Source organism: Dipodomys spectabilis, unplaced genomic scaffold, assembly GCF_019054845.1.
Source record: "Dipodomys spectabilis isolate Male_0828 unplaced genomic scaffold, ASM1905484v1 ptg000128l, whole genome shotgun sequence".
NCBI lineage: Eukaryota > Metazoa > Chordata > Mammalia > Rodentia > Heteromyidae > Dipodomys > Dipodomys spectabilis.
In genome coordinates, this window is record NW_024870805.1 from 1,452,453 (window position 1) to 1,465,551 (window position 13,099).

The 13,099-nt window shown below is 47.9% G+C and overlaps 1 protein-coding gene across 1 annotated transcript in view; it reads right to left on the reverse strand.

Moving 5' to 3' along the window:
* The window catches only part of LOC122116226 (CUB and sushi domain-containing protein 1), a 168,923-nt gene that overhangs the window by 78,520 nt on the left and 77,304 nt on the right, over positions 1-13,099 (reverse strand). Inside the window, exons 20-25 of the mRNA XM_042689888.1 lie at positions 10,788-10,933; positions 10,107-10,187; positions 8,984-9,097; positions 6,631-6,819; positions 3,632-3,778; positions 1,870-2,058 (exon numbers count right to left, since the gene is read on the reverse strand). Coding sequence (XP_042545822.1) covers positions 1,870-2,058; positions 3,632-3,778; positions 6,631-6,819; positions 8,984-9,097; positions 10,107-10,187; positions 10,788-10,933 — 866 coding nt within the window. The remainder of the gene's footprint in view (positions 1-1,869; positions 2,059-3,631; positions 3,779-6,630; positions 6,820-8,983; positions 9,098-10,106; positions 10,188-10,787; positions 10,934-13,099) is intronic.

Sequence of the window (13,099 nt, forward strand, 5' to 3'; positions counted from 1 at the left end):
GCCTCATGGGGTGGGGTGGGGGTTCGACTCCATGCTTCCGACCAACAGCTGCCCACGCCCACGCCCAGTCCCCCAGAGCCTCTGGAGGCCTTGGGTCCACACAGGCCATGGTTCACTTGGCATCTAGAGGATTTTATTTGGGAACTTGGGGCCCTGGGCCCACTCTGACCCCTTTCTGAGTCTAAGCTGTTGTTTGGGTCAATGATTTTTTTTAGTTGTGAAAATACCATACAAAGGGATTACAATTACATGGGCAAAGTAATGAGTACATTTCTTATCAAGCATTGTTGCCTCCTCCTTTGTTTCCCCTTCCCATCCCTTCCCATCTCCTCCCCCCGCCCCAAGATATGGAACCAACCCAGATGCCCCTCAGTAGATGAATGGATCAAGAAAATGTGGTATATATACACAATGGAGTTCTATGCCTCCATCAGAAAGAATGACATTGCCCCATTTGTTAGGAAATGGAAAGACTTGGAAAAAATTATATTAAGTGAAGTAAGCCAGGCCCAAAGAAACATAGGTCCCATGGGTCAATGATTTGTCACGGAAATTGTTTCCAGTGACAAACAAACAAACCAACAAACCAAACAACCAGCCCAGGAGACGTGGCAGGCACAGCAGTGTCTCCTGCCACACCAGGCACTGTGCCGCGCAGAGTGAGAGGACTCAGAGGGAGCAGGAAGTGCCCTTTCCTACTTTCAAAGAAGAAAGGTCATACTTCCTAACAACATAAAACAAGCTTCTCGGATCTATCATTATGTTTATGACGCATGAACTAATTCAGATCTGGAAAAAAGATGTAAATACTATAAGCTAAGTTATCACAACTCATGGCTGTACATGTATGAGAACAGTTTGCATCTCCTACCCTCTTATAGAGCAACAATGGAAATCTAAGCCCTATGTGAATGAAAAAGAAGGAAGCCAACACGAAGTCCCATTCACAAATCATAATCAATTGTGTGATGAACATAAACTTCATCAGGCAAACGTATGAAAATTTCATGACTTTTTTCAGTTACAATAAAAAGGCTTCTGGGTGCTGTATCATGGCTACCTAGGAAGCTGAAATTGGAGGATTGCAATTCAAAGCCAGCCTGGACAGAGAAGTCTGTGAGACTCATCTCCAGTCAACCACAAAAGGCAGGAAGTGGAGCTGTGGCTCAAGTGGTAGTAGGTAGAGCACTACATCCTTGAGTGAGAAAGCTCAGGGCCAGCGCCCAGCCTCAAGTTCAAGCTCCTGTCACAGAGCCATCTCCCCAAACACCAAAAAGCTTCTTTAGAAAACTTAATTTCAAATGCATGCATAGGTAAAATGCAAAAATATTGCAGGAAACAGTGAAATGAACAAGCCCTCCATTAAAAGGAACAAAGAAAATTAAATACAAGGCTTAAGGTTCAAAGGAAGATAAAACTAAAATAAGAAAAACAAATGACTCGGTAATGGGGCATCTAATCAAAATGGTGCTCAGGAATTGCCACCAACGCTCACTGACGCTCACTTCATGGTGAGTAAGGTATGGGAATAGCCGGGCTGACGGCATAATGAGTGTCCATTCTCTGAATCCAGGCTGCAAAAGGAAAGGAAGCCCGGCGGAAGCATCCGGAATGTGTGTGTGCGTGGATGTGGAAAGTTCAGCTTGTCCTGAGTTAAGCGTGAGTCTGATCTTCCCTTCCCTCCACCCCAGCCTCCCCTTGGTTCTGCACCCTTGGAATGTGACCCATGTGACAATGAAGGACGGGGCCCCCGCTGGGGCGGGAGGGGGGCCCCCCCGCTGGGGCGGGAGGGGGCCCCGCTGGGGCGGGAGGGGGCCCCCCCTCTGGGGCGGGACGGGGCCCCGCTGGGGGGGGGGGCACATTCCTTACCCTGGCACAGAGGCGCGAGGGAGTCCCACTGGCAGATGCCCGCCGGGCTCCGTCTGCAGGTGGCGTTGCTGAGGCCGATCATCCGGTAGCCAGGCTTGCAAAAGTAATGAACTTGGCTTCCAACTGCCCCTGCTGTCCTGTTCAGGATGCCGCCGTTCCTCAGCGTGGCGGGGAGGCTGCAGTACGGGGCTGGGGGCAGACAAGCCCGACAACATGAGCCAAGTGCAGACCAGACAGGGTGGGCTCACCTCCCTGCTGAGGCGGATGCAGATCACCGCCCCTGGCTGTTAGAGCCAGAAGGAGCGCCTGGAGGTAGAGCTGCCGGGTGGCCGTGGCTCACCTGTCATCCTAGCTACTCAGGAGGCCGAGATCTGAGAGTGGAAGTTTGAAGCCAGCCCAGGCAGGAAAGGCTGTGGGACTTATCTCCAAAAAGGCACCAAAAAGCCAGAAGTGGAGCACAGCTCCAGCCTCGAGCTCAGGCCCTGAGTTCAAGCCCAGGACGCGGATGAGACCTCAAAGCCAAGAGTGCAGTTTTCTGCGGCAGGCGCTCCTGCAGCTCCGGGCACCCTGAGGTGGTCCTGGGCATGCACATGCGTGCGTGCATGTGTCTGTATCTGTACTGTGTGATCACTTGTGAATGTGTGCCTGTGTGTGTGTGCATGCATGTGTGTACATAATCACACATGCACATGAGGCCACATATAACACTCTACGGTGACTACGTCAGGAAAACGAAAACACTTTAGCACGCAGACGTTAGTGTTCTGAGAATTCAAGGTATTACGTGTCAGAGTAGGCCACAGATAAAACACAATAAATTATGTTTCACGGTGAGTTCTTCTACTGGCCATTTTTTCGGGGTGGAAATAAAGGCCTGTTGTTTGAAAGGCTAGTGTTTGCCTCTTTCAGAACATTGACAAACATAATCTATGCCTAACTCCCATGGTCCCATGGTCTCTGTGACAAGGTTCTGCATGCATCGTATTCCACAGAACAGAGGAAGGTTGTCTGAACCCCTCCCCTGTCTTTCCATCCACCCTGCCTGGCCTCCTATCGTCTGTATATATACATCTGTATGCATACATATACAGATATCTTTCCATCTGTATATATACATATATGTACATACATATATATATGAAGTACACATTCACTATGTGTATGTGGCGTGTATAAGGATCACAGAAACACTGACAACCTGATGTCCTAACAAAAGAGGTTATCAACACACGTAGTCAGCAGTGACATAATCTATTTTCTTAACATTTAAAGGACTAGTTTTGGTGATATTATTGTATCTTTTGAGAAATACCTTTGTGGTCTATGGCATGCAATTCAAAGATCTATTGTTTTAATGATACATTTTAAAATAATTACCACCCAATATGCTAGTGTTGTGTAGATACAGCATGGAGACTCCCTTCCCAACACGATTTCTTGTACAGTTAGGAATAGTCACAGATTAGATTGATATGCATTATAATCTCTATTTTGTTTTACTTTTTATTTTATTTTATTATGGGACTAGAGATTAAACCAAAGGCTTACTCCTGCAGTGCTCTGCCAGGCCACCATCCACGCAGCCTTTTGCTCTTAGTTAGGATCTCCTTTACTTCTGGACTGGCTTTGACCTGTGATCTTCCTGTTAGCCTCTACATATCTGGGATTACAGGTGTGTGCTGGCTTACCCCGCTCATTTTTTTTTTTTTTAATGGAATGAAGGTCCCTTGTGTGAAGGATGATCCCATGGTGAGTCACGTACCTGCATAGCGAATCTTGAATCCCTTCTTACTGGTTGCGTGGTCAGTGGACCAGCGGAGGTACAGCTGGTTGCTCTTGCTGGTGAAATTGGATTGCTCAGTGTGGTTCCCACTTAGGACAACTAACAGAGGACTCTGTCCCGAAGAGCCTGGGGAGAGAGCATGGCAAGCCCGGGAGAGTGAGTTCACACCTACACACAGATCATCTTCAGCTTCTGACAAGACTATGATCCAAACGTGTTATGTACAGTATGTATTTCCAAAGTGGACAAAGAATCTCAAATGAACACAGCAACAAAGTTCCTTGATAAGAATACCAACAGCCAGGATAAAAAGTCACTTGCTTAAGTTACTAACGGCAGGACATTTAAACAGCCTAAGAAACAGCAGGAAGAGTGAAATGGATGGTGACATCATCAGTGCGTGCAGTGTTCACTGTGCTGGGAATGTGGGAATGGGCAGTGACATCATCCATGCGTGCAGCACAGGAACCGGCTGTGACATCATCGATGCCTTCATCAGAGACTACTGAGCTGGCGTCATGGGAATGGACAGTGAGGTCATCTGCGTGTGACATCATCAGCGCCTTGATCGGCATTCCCGAGCGAGACCACAGACTCTGGACATGTCTCTGCAGCTCTGGGGCATCCCTTTCAGGATCTCAATTTGTTTAAGCATATAGCACTTGTGCACAAAGGGCTATTTGCACAGAATAATCCGTATGCCCACACCACTTCTGCGTTTGGACCCTAAATAATACTTTGGAGTTTCACACTCTCCTTTCCTTCCTTCACGTGCTCCTGGCACTGGTCCATTTCAGGAGAAGTCTCCTGGAAACGCAGCGCAGAGTGTGGAGGAGGCCTCCCGGCCATTCCCAGTACACGTGTGGCCAGGGTGAGTGACCCTGTCCTTGACATTTATACAGAGGTAATTTATTTAAATTGACAATTTGCAACACCATTGACTGTGTAATTCTTAGGAATTTCTCATAATTTTCAAATCAGGCTAATTGCATTCATCTCTGATCACACAATACGTCAGAAGGTAGCTGTGTCTGGATATAGGATCTGTGCTTGGGATGGGTGAGCTCTCAAGGGTGGTTCTGACCCAAGAGGGCTGATGTCCTGAGGGGCAGTGGATCTGGGCCGGCCACATGGGACTGGGGTGGGGTGTGAGAACCCGAGAGGCCTTGGTGCCAGCAGCCCTGTGCACCAGAGAGTCACATCCATTACTCAGCCCAGTCCCACCATGATTGAAGTCCCATTTTTAGAAATTGTGTCTCTCCAGACTTCTGACACAGAGCAAACACTGCTGGGATGATGACTTTCAGCATCAATATCATCAACCGCTCTCTGGTCAACGCAGAGGGGAGAGAGGGGCACAGTCTTATCAAATAAAGGCAGAAGCATGACATTTACTGCAAGAAAATGCCACCACTTAAAACCTTATCCATATAAAACTCTGACCTTTGGTGTCATCAAAAATCTCTGGGAGTAGAACAAAGCTAGCCTAGCTCTCTGAGGCTTTCAGCCCTCACAGGCTATTGGGTCTGAGGTCTCCTCTGCTTGCTGCTTATCACAGGTGTGGGCTGTCCAGATGTGGAGGCAATCAATGGATACGTTATAGTACAAACGGTTCTCCTGAAACTAAAAGAAGCCCATGGCCAGCTATATTCCAGTCCAACTAATGTGAAACATCCAAAGTAATTACTTATATTTAATTATCGTAGGTGCCTAGGGATACACACGGATATTCTTGCATACAACATGTCTGGACATTCATGGTCTACACAGGCGTTGCTTCCCTTTGCCTCTGATAGGCTTGAGGTGAGTGTACCTCCCCTCCCCCCTCCTCTTCCCTCCCCTCTCCACACTAATATAATGATTCCCTTCCTCCACTAAAAGGACAGAAGGAAAGATGCATGTCTGCCTGGAATTACACTGAAAAATCCCTCTGAAAACAAGATACTGTTTCCCTAGTCTTCTGTTTTTCTATATATAAAGCTGAATTTAATTCTAAATATAGAAATACATAAATTCAGTCTTTGAAGATACACAGGCTGATGGTCAGGGGTCTATGGATACGGTGATGGGAAGACACACTGGCTGATGGTCAGGGGTCTATCAATACGGTCATGTGAAGACACACAGGCTGATGGTCAGGGGTCTATGGATACGGTCATGTGACTGGAAGCTCCTCAGGGCAGCACAACAACCAAAAATTTAATAACATTATTTTTTTCCACTGAAATGATTGTGACTTATCTGAACTCAACGAAAACTATGTCAAAACATGAGAAAATGCCGTTATTATGTTCAGCTGTAATTGTATCCTGGTCTGCTTGTAGACAAAATTATCATCAATTTCACTTAAAATTGACTTCAAATATGTGTATTATTACATTAACATTTTCATTCAAATTGCAGCAAAATCATAAGGCTGGTACTGAAAACAACATCAGTGTGTTTTTAGTTAGCTGTACTTTACTACTAAAAAATAACCCGAGAGGACGGCTACCCTCTGTCTGCTAGATGTCTCTGTCATGATTTTTATGCCTTTCTAGCAAAGTGCTCAACTTGAGTAGAATATTTGTACACTTCTTAATTCACCGACAGTGCTTTGTGAATGAATGTGATATCTGGGAAAGAAAGGACTTTTGAGAGCATCTTCTCTGAGTTCCCACATTAAAGACTTGAAGAATAGTTAAAAAGTTCATGGCATGCACAAGGATGCCTGTACTCATACACTGACACGTTGAATTGAAACTTCTCTGTACAACTACTTAGAGGTAACTTTAAAAAATAAAAAATTCCTGTTCACATTGCAACTTCAGTTTGCAAAGTTACAAGGTCAGCAGTGGTACCATCTTCCTCTCTGAGAGAACCAGGCCCGAGTGCTGGGCATGGGCTGATGGGATTTGGTTGGGGCAGAAATCTGAATTCATCTGGAGAATGCAGCGCAGCCCCTGTGCTGCGGGAACACATCAACAGAAGGAACTTACCGTCGAACACTTCCAGCGCATCGAATTGTTTCTCACTTTGAAATGTGTCCACAAAGATAGTAATATTGAAGTTTGGTTCTACTTTAATGCTCCAGGAGCAGGTCTGGGAGTTAAAATAGTTGCCTGGATACCCAGGGCTGAGGATTATTCCAGAAGATTCTGTCCGGACTTCATTTGCTGGGCATTGTGCTGCAGAGAGAAGCATCGGTAAAGCTTTGCTTTCACAAAATGAATCCAACTTCCTTAGGAGACTTTTTATCCCTGTATATACAAGCTGATGAAAAGAAAAGGCGACCTCACTGAGCTCTGACTACACTGAATACCAGACACACACACTGCCCGAGAGGCAAGCTGGAGACCGGCAGGCACTGCGCATTTCACGATGGGGCCCAAGTTCACCCAAGTCAGACGGTGGGACTAAATCCAGCTGCTTGCTCTCAAGCCGCTCTGTCCTGGACCCACGCGAGTTAGTGGCATTGGAACTTCAGCTGTGGCTTCACTAGAGGTCCAGTCGACAGATCTGACTCACACCCAGCCCGCACCCGCAGCACCCCACAGTTTGCACTGGGATCCAGGTTTACCTAGACAAGCGTTTCTGGATGAACTGTGAGGGATTAGGGGTACGTGTGCAAGCCTTTCCCCTGCTTTCTTCACATTCTTGTTCAGTGACTTACAAGGTAATTCAAATAAAAATAATCTTCACAGATGTGCATGCACAGAAGGGAATAGCCAAATGAGAGTTCATCAACCACTAATTTCTCTTGTTGATAAATTATATTCTAGAAACATTTGCTTACAGAATAATTAAGGGAAAACTGTTTCTATTATTAGTAATAGCACACAAATAGAACCATAACTATTTAGAGTGTTTTTAAAAAAGTTCAGCAATCAGTAATCACAAAGAAATTGAACTTTCATCAAAAATGTATCTTATTGAGTTATCGACTTCTAAGGTATTTCCTCTGTATTACTTACAGCTGTATTTTTAATACAAATAGTTCTCCAAACAGAATATATCTTATTTAAAAGCTTGAACATATTTTAACTAACCTTGTGGGGAAAAGAAAAGCTTCACCTTCTTCTGTTTCTAATTGAAATATACCTTCAAATTTAGGAATGTTTAGACATAAAATCACCAGCAGTGATGCATGACATAGAGTCCTTTAAATAAATACGCATTTTTGGTCATATTTTAAAAAACATTTATAGCAGAAATGAGTGGCCATCGTAGAAAATAATTCTGGAACTCACAGACTGAAGCCACTCAGATAAAAGTGTGATTTTCTTCTGGGACCATGGCGGGATTGCTGACCGCCAAGCCAGGAGGACGGCCGGGAGGGCCAGCTCCTGCGTCAGTGGCACGGCAGAGCCGCTGCAGCTTTGAGAAGCGCAGAGCAGGGATCCCGGCTGCCAAGCCCCTCACTGTTTTAAGCAAAGCTGGTCCTCTCCCCATGCTGATATCACCCACGTTCCCAGGTGGAGTCGGCTTATTGCGCAAAGGCTCTACATCTGCACTGTGGTTTTTAAAAAATTAATTTGAGAATTTTCTGTAGTGAGTTGATAGCTTTCAGTTGGGTGTTGGGCTGTTTGAGCTTGTTTGTAGTCCTAAAACCCTTTTCTTCTAAATACACGTGAAACTAGCACCAATGAGATTATATGTGTAAAACGATCTAATCATGTTGCTCCATTGGCACAATGTATCCATCCTAAACCCTTCCTCTGCTATAATAGATTATCTAAACTCTTGCATACATTCAACTTATTTTAAAGACTTATAAAAACCAGGAAAGTTGCATACTTCACTTGGTGGTTTATAAATTTTATTCTCCCTATTTTTTAAATACCAACTAATTATGTTCATGCAGTGGTATGACACACAAAATTGCCTTAGAGACCATTCAAAGTGCCAGGTGCTGGTGGCTCACGCCTGTAATCCTAGCTACTCAGGGGGCTGAGATCTGAGGATTGTGGTTCAAAGCCAGCCTGGGCAGGAAAGACCATTATCTACAAGACTCTTATCTCCAATTAACCACCAGAAAGCCGGAAGTAGCGCTGTGGCTCAAGTGGTAGAGTGCTAGCCTTGAGCTGAAGAGCTGGGGGACAGCGCCCAGGCCCAGAGTTCAAGCCCCTGACTGACAAATAAAGAAAAAAAAGAAAGCATTCAAAGCATGAGGCCGACTGGTGACTGGACAGGAAGATAATAGAAACCTGTGAGTGAGGGAGAGTGGTAAGCATGGAATTGACACAGGTCAAGCTCAAGCTGATGCTGATAAAGATGTTGGAGCCACACAGCGGGTCTTCACAGACAGACAGACAGATGTTGGAGCCACACAGCGGGTCTTCACAGACGTACCTTCACAGGAGGGGGCTGAGCCCTGGAACTGCAGCTGGGAGCTGAGTCTGCAGGTGAGCGCGTCACTTCCAGATAAGGTGTAGCCAGGGTGGCACTGATACCTCACAAAGTCTCCTGAAAGAACCAATCCAACATGCTGGGAAATGGTGTTTCCAGAACATTCTGAGTGCATGATGTGGTACATGTGTGTGGCCACTTGATGAATCCAGTCGGTGTGCAAACCATCTCAGAACTGGTGTTCTCTGGAGAACATGCCATTTCTGATTCTCACTGTACACCCATGCTGCAGTAACCCAATGTTAGTACAGACATGGTGTCCAGGTTTCCTTCCTACGCTCTCCATCCCTGATGACTAAATAAATCAGTGCCATGCACTATAGGCCTCGGGGTCGGCGAGGAGAAGCAGAATGGCAGAATGACCCCCATGTGACCTTGGCAGAGGAGCACAGGTTTCAGTCAGCTGGTTCTCCATGAGCAAAGAAGTCATCGGGTCACAGAGCCTGACCAGCCGCTGGAGGCATGCCGTGGCATCAGGACTAGACTTGTCATTAGGAATGAGAAGCTGTGGTCACAATAATTACGCTGCAAACATGTGCCGGGTGCTTCATTATGTACCAGATGATCACTTAGTGAACACGGCCGTTGATGTAAGTGATAACGCGGAATTTCTAAATGTGATCATCCACTATCTGCCACCAATTACTTCCTGGGAGGTTCTGTTAAATCATCAGCATTATGGCTACAAACACAGTCTTTCTTAAGTATGTTCATATCTCACCCTAATTAAACCAAGTATCTGCTGAAGCCTGCCTCCACAAACTGTGTACAAAACGATTTTTTAAATGGCTAAGTGACATTATAGAGAAAGAGAAAGGAAAATAACCCAAATGTCAAAACCCAAATTCAAGTGGCAAAACAAAAGTCACAGAAGTGTAAAAGAAACTCCTCTCCTGGTCTGTCTCTGTATCAGACCACAGCAATGGCCTGGGGGCGTTTCATCCTTTCTGACAAATTTCCCATGTGCCGGCCCAAGTCTGATTCCGGGGGAGATGGGAGTGTGGGCTGACTGCGGGTCAGGGTGTGCGCGGCTGGAATCCACGGGGCATGGTGGAGGAGACCTTACCAATCTCGAAGTCCTCATCCTCGGCAATCAGGTCGGCATGGGGGACTGCGGGAGGGGCCGGGCACCTCTTCAGCTGAAATGCTGGGGAGAACGTTCATGAAAAGCAGGTGTCATGGCAGACACTTGCTGAGAGCCAAGACGACTGCAAGCTGCATCCCCTCCGGTTGTAAAGCTGAGGTTCACTGAAACACCCATACGTGTTTGCCACTGCCTGTGACACTGTCACTTTCCAAGTGCTCCTACAGTTATTTTATACCAAGCTGCTATCTAAACACACAGAGGAAAGTCCCCTAACGCACTTGGAATTCTGCAGGGAGGTGCTCTGAACAGGGCCTGGCTGCAAGTCCTGTTTCAGAGTTGGTAAGATCCCCTCTTCTCCTGAGGAATCTGCTCTGGGGTCTGCCCTGGGAGAGAAGGGGCCCCACACCACAGCAAGCCCCCTCAGCGCCCATTCCAAAGAGCACTGGTTGTTCCTGACATTTGTATGTGATGTCAGTAGATATTGAGAACGCATCACCATGGTCTGATGACACAGGAGACAGAAAGAGACCTGGCTGCACCTAGGAGGCTGGAAAAAGGGTCCCCAGACCCCACACCAGCACGTGGAGGTCGGGTGTGCCTCACCCTGCGGAAACACCACCTGGAATTCTCGGTGGCAGTTGGCAGGGAAAATGAACTGACCGTGGAAATTGAGGACAAAGAAGCCTCCGTTGGAGAAGTCGCTGTGGAACTTGAGCAGGACCTGGTTGGAGGAGCTGTACGCTGTTTCCAGGGCTGTATTTCCACTGAAAACCCCGAGCTGAGGTGAATTCTGGTCAGGACCATCCCTAGGGACAGCAAGCTCCCATCAATTCTGAAAGGACTCCATACCTCCCGTCCACCACCTCCTGTCAATATCCTGTCCAATTCCTGTCCATGTCCTCTCCTCCTCCCATCCACCTCCCATCTACATCCTGTACAACTTCTGCCTACCTCTCGTTCACCCCCTGTCCACATAGTCTACAGCCTGTCCACCTCCTGTCCATGTCCTCTCCACCTCCTGTCTACAGCCTGTCCACCTCCTGTCTATGTCCCATCCACCTCCTGTCTACAGCCTGTCTACCTCCTATCCACATCCAGTTTACTTCCGATCTAGTCCTGTCCATGTCCTCTCCACCTCCTGTCCACCTCCTGTCTATATCCTGTCCACCTCCTGTCCACCTCCTGTCCACATCCTGTCCACATCCTGTCTACATCCTGTCCACCTCCTGTCCACCTCCTGTCCACTTCCTGTCCACATCTAGTTTACCTCCTCTCTAGTCCTGTCCATGTCCTGTCCACCTCCTGTCCACCTCCTGTCCACTTCCTGTCCACATCTAGTTTACCTCCTCTCTAGTCCTGTCCATGTCCTGTCCACCTCCTGTCCACCTCCTGTCCACCTCCTGTCCACCTCCTGTCCACCTCCTGTCCACCTCCTCTCTAGTCCTGTCCATGTCCTGTCCATGTCCTATCCATGTCCTGTCCACCTCCTGTCCACCTCCTCTCTAGTCCTGTCCATGTCCTGTCCACCTCCTGTCCACCTCCTGTCCACCTCCTCTCTAGTCCTGTCCATGTCCTGTCCATGTCCTGTCCACCTCCTGTCCACCTCCTGTCCACCTCCTCTCTAGTCCTGTCCATGTCCTGTCCACCTCCTGTCCACCTCCTCTCTAGTCCTGTCCATGTCCTGTCCACCTCCTGTCCACCTCCTGTCCACCTCCTCTCTAGTCCTGTCCATGTCCTGTCCACCTCCTGTCCACCTCCTGTCCACCTCCTCTCTAGTCCTGTCCATGTCTTCTCCGTCTCTCGTCTATCTCTTGTCAGTCAAATCCCCATGTTTAAATTCTAAATGCAATACGCCCACAAACAGCAAGAGTGAGAAGCTTCTAAAAATAAAACATCTTTTAAAACTCAATAAAATACAATGTCCCCTGGGTTCTGTTCTGAAGGGGCTCCTCTGGCCCTGGACCTCCTCCATGTCATCAGCACTGGACAGGGGCCACTAAAACCACCCCCTAAAACCACAGCTGACCTCCTAAAACCACAGCTGACCCCCCAGAACCACAGCTGACCCCCTAAAACCACAGCTGACCCCCCAGAACCACTGCAGACCCTCCAGAACCACAACTGACCCCCTAAAACCACAGCTGACCCCCCAGAACCACTGCTGACCCCCCAGAACCACAGCTGACCCCCTAAAACCACAGCTGACCCCCTAAAACCACAGCTGACCCCCCAGAACCACAGCTGACCCCCTAAAACCACAGCTGACCCCCCAGAACCATTGCTGACCCCAGAACCACAGCTGACCCCCTAAAACCACAGCTGACCCCCCCAGAACCACAGCTGACCCCCCAGAACCACAGCTGACCCCCTAAAACCACAGCTGACCCCCTAAAACCACAGCTGACCCCCCAGAACCACTGCTGACCCCCCAGAACCACAGCTGACCCCCTAAAACCACAGTTGACCCCTCCCCCAGCCCAGGCCCAGGTTGCTGAGATGCGTGTGGTGAGCTCTACTCTGCTCTGCTTTGGGAATGGCGGGTTATGTATTCTCCTCACCCTCCACCACTGATTACCACACCACGCACAAACGCACACATGCACATGCACATGCATATGTGCACTAAGTGCACACAAGCAATCACACATACATGCACACACGGATGCAAATACACTCACACACTACACATTACACAGCACACACATGCACATGTCACCTCCGAGGCCATACTCACCACAGCTGCACCATCACACTTGTACCACACAAATGCACGCACACACCTCCTACCACCACACCACACAAGCAGACACAGACGTAAACACACCCACCCACACTTCATTTACAGCACACACTCCTGCATGTATGCTCTGGGCGTCCTGGCCGCAGAGCCTCGTCAGAGCACATCCTCCCAGGATGACGTGCAGCTGTGTCCTGAGACCTGCACAGGAGCAGGGCCATCCCCTAGCCCCATG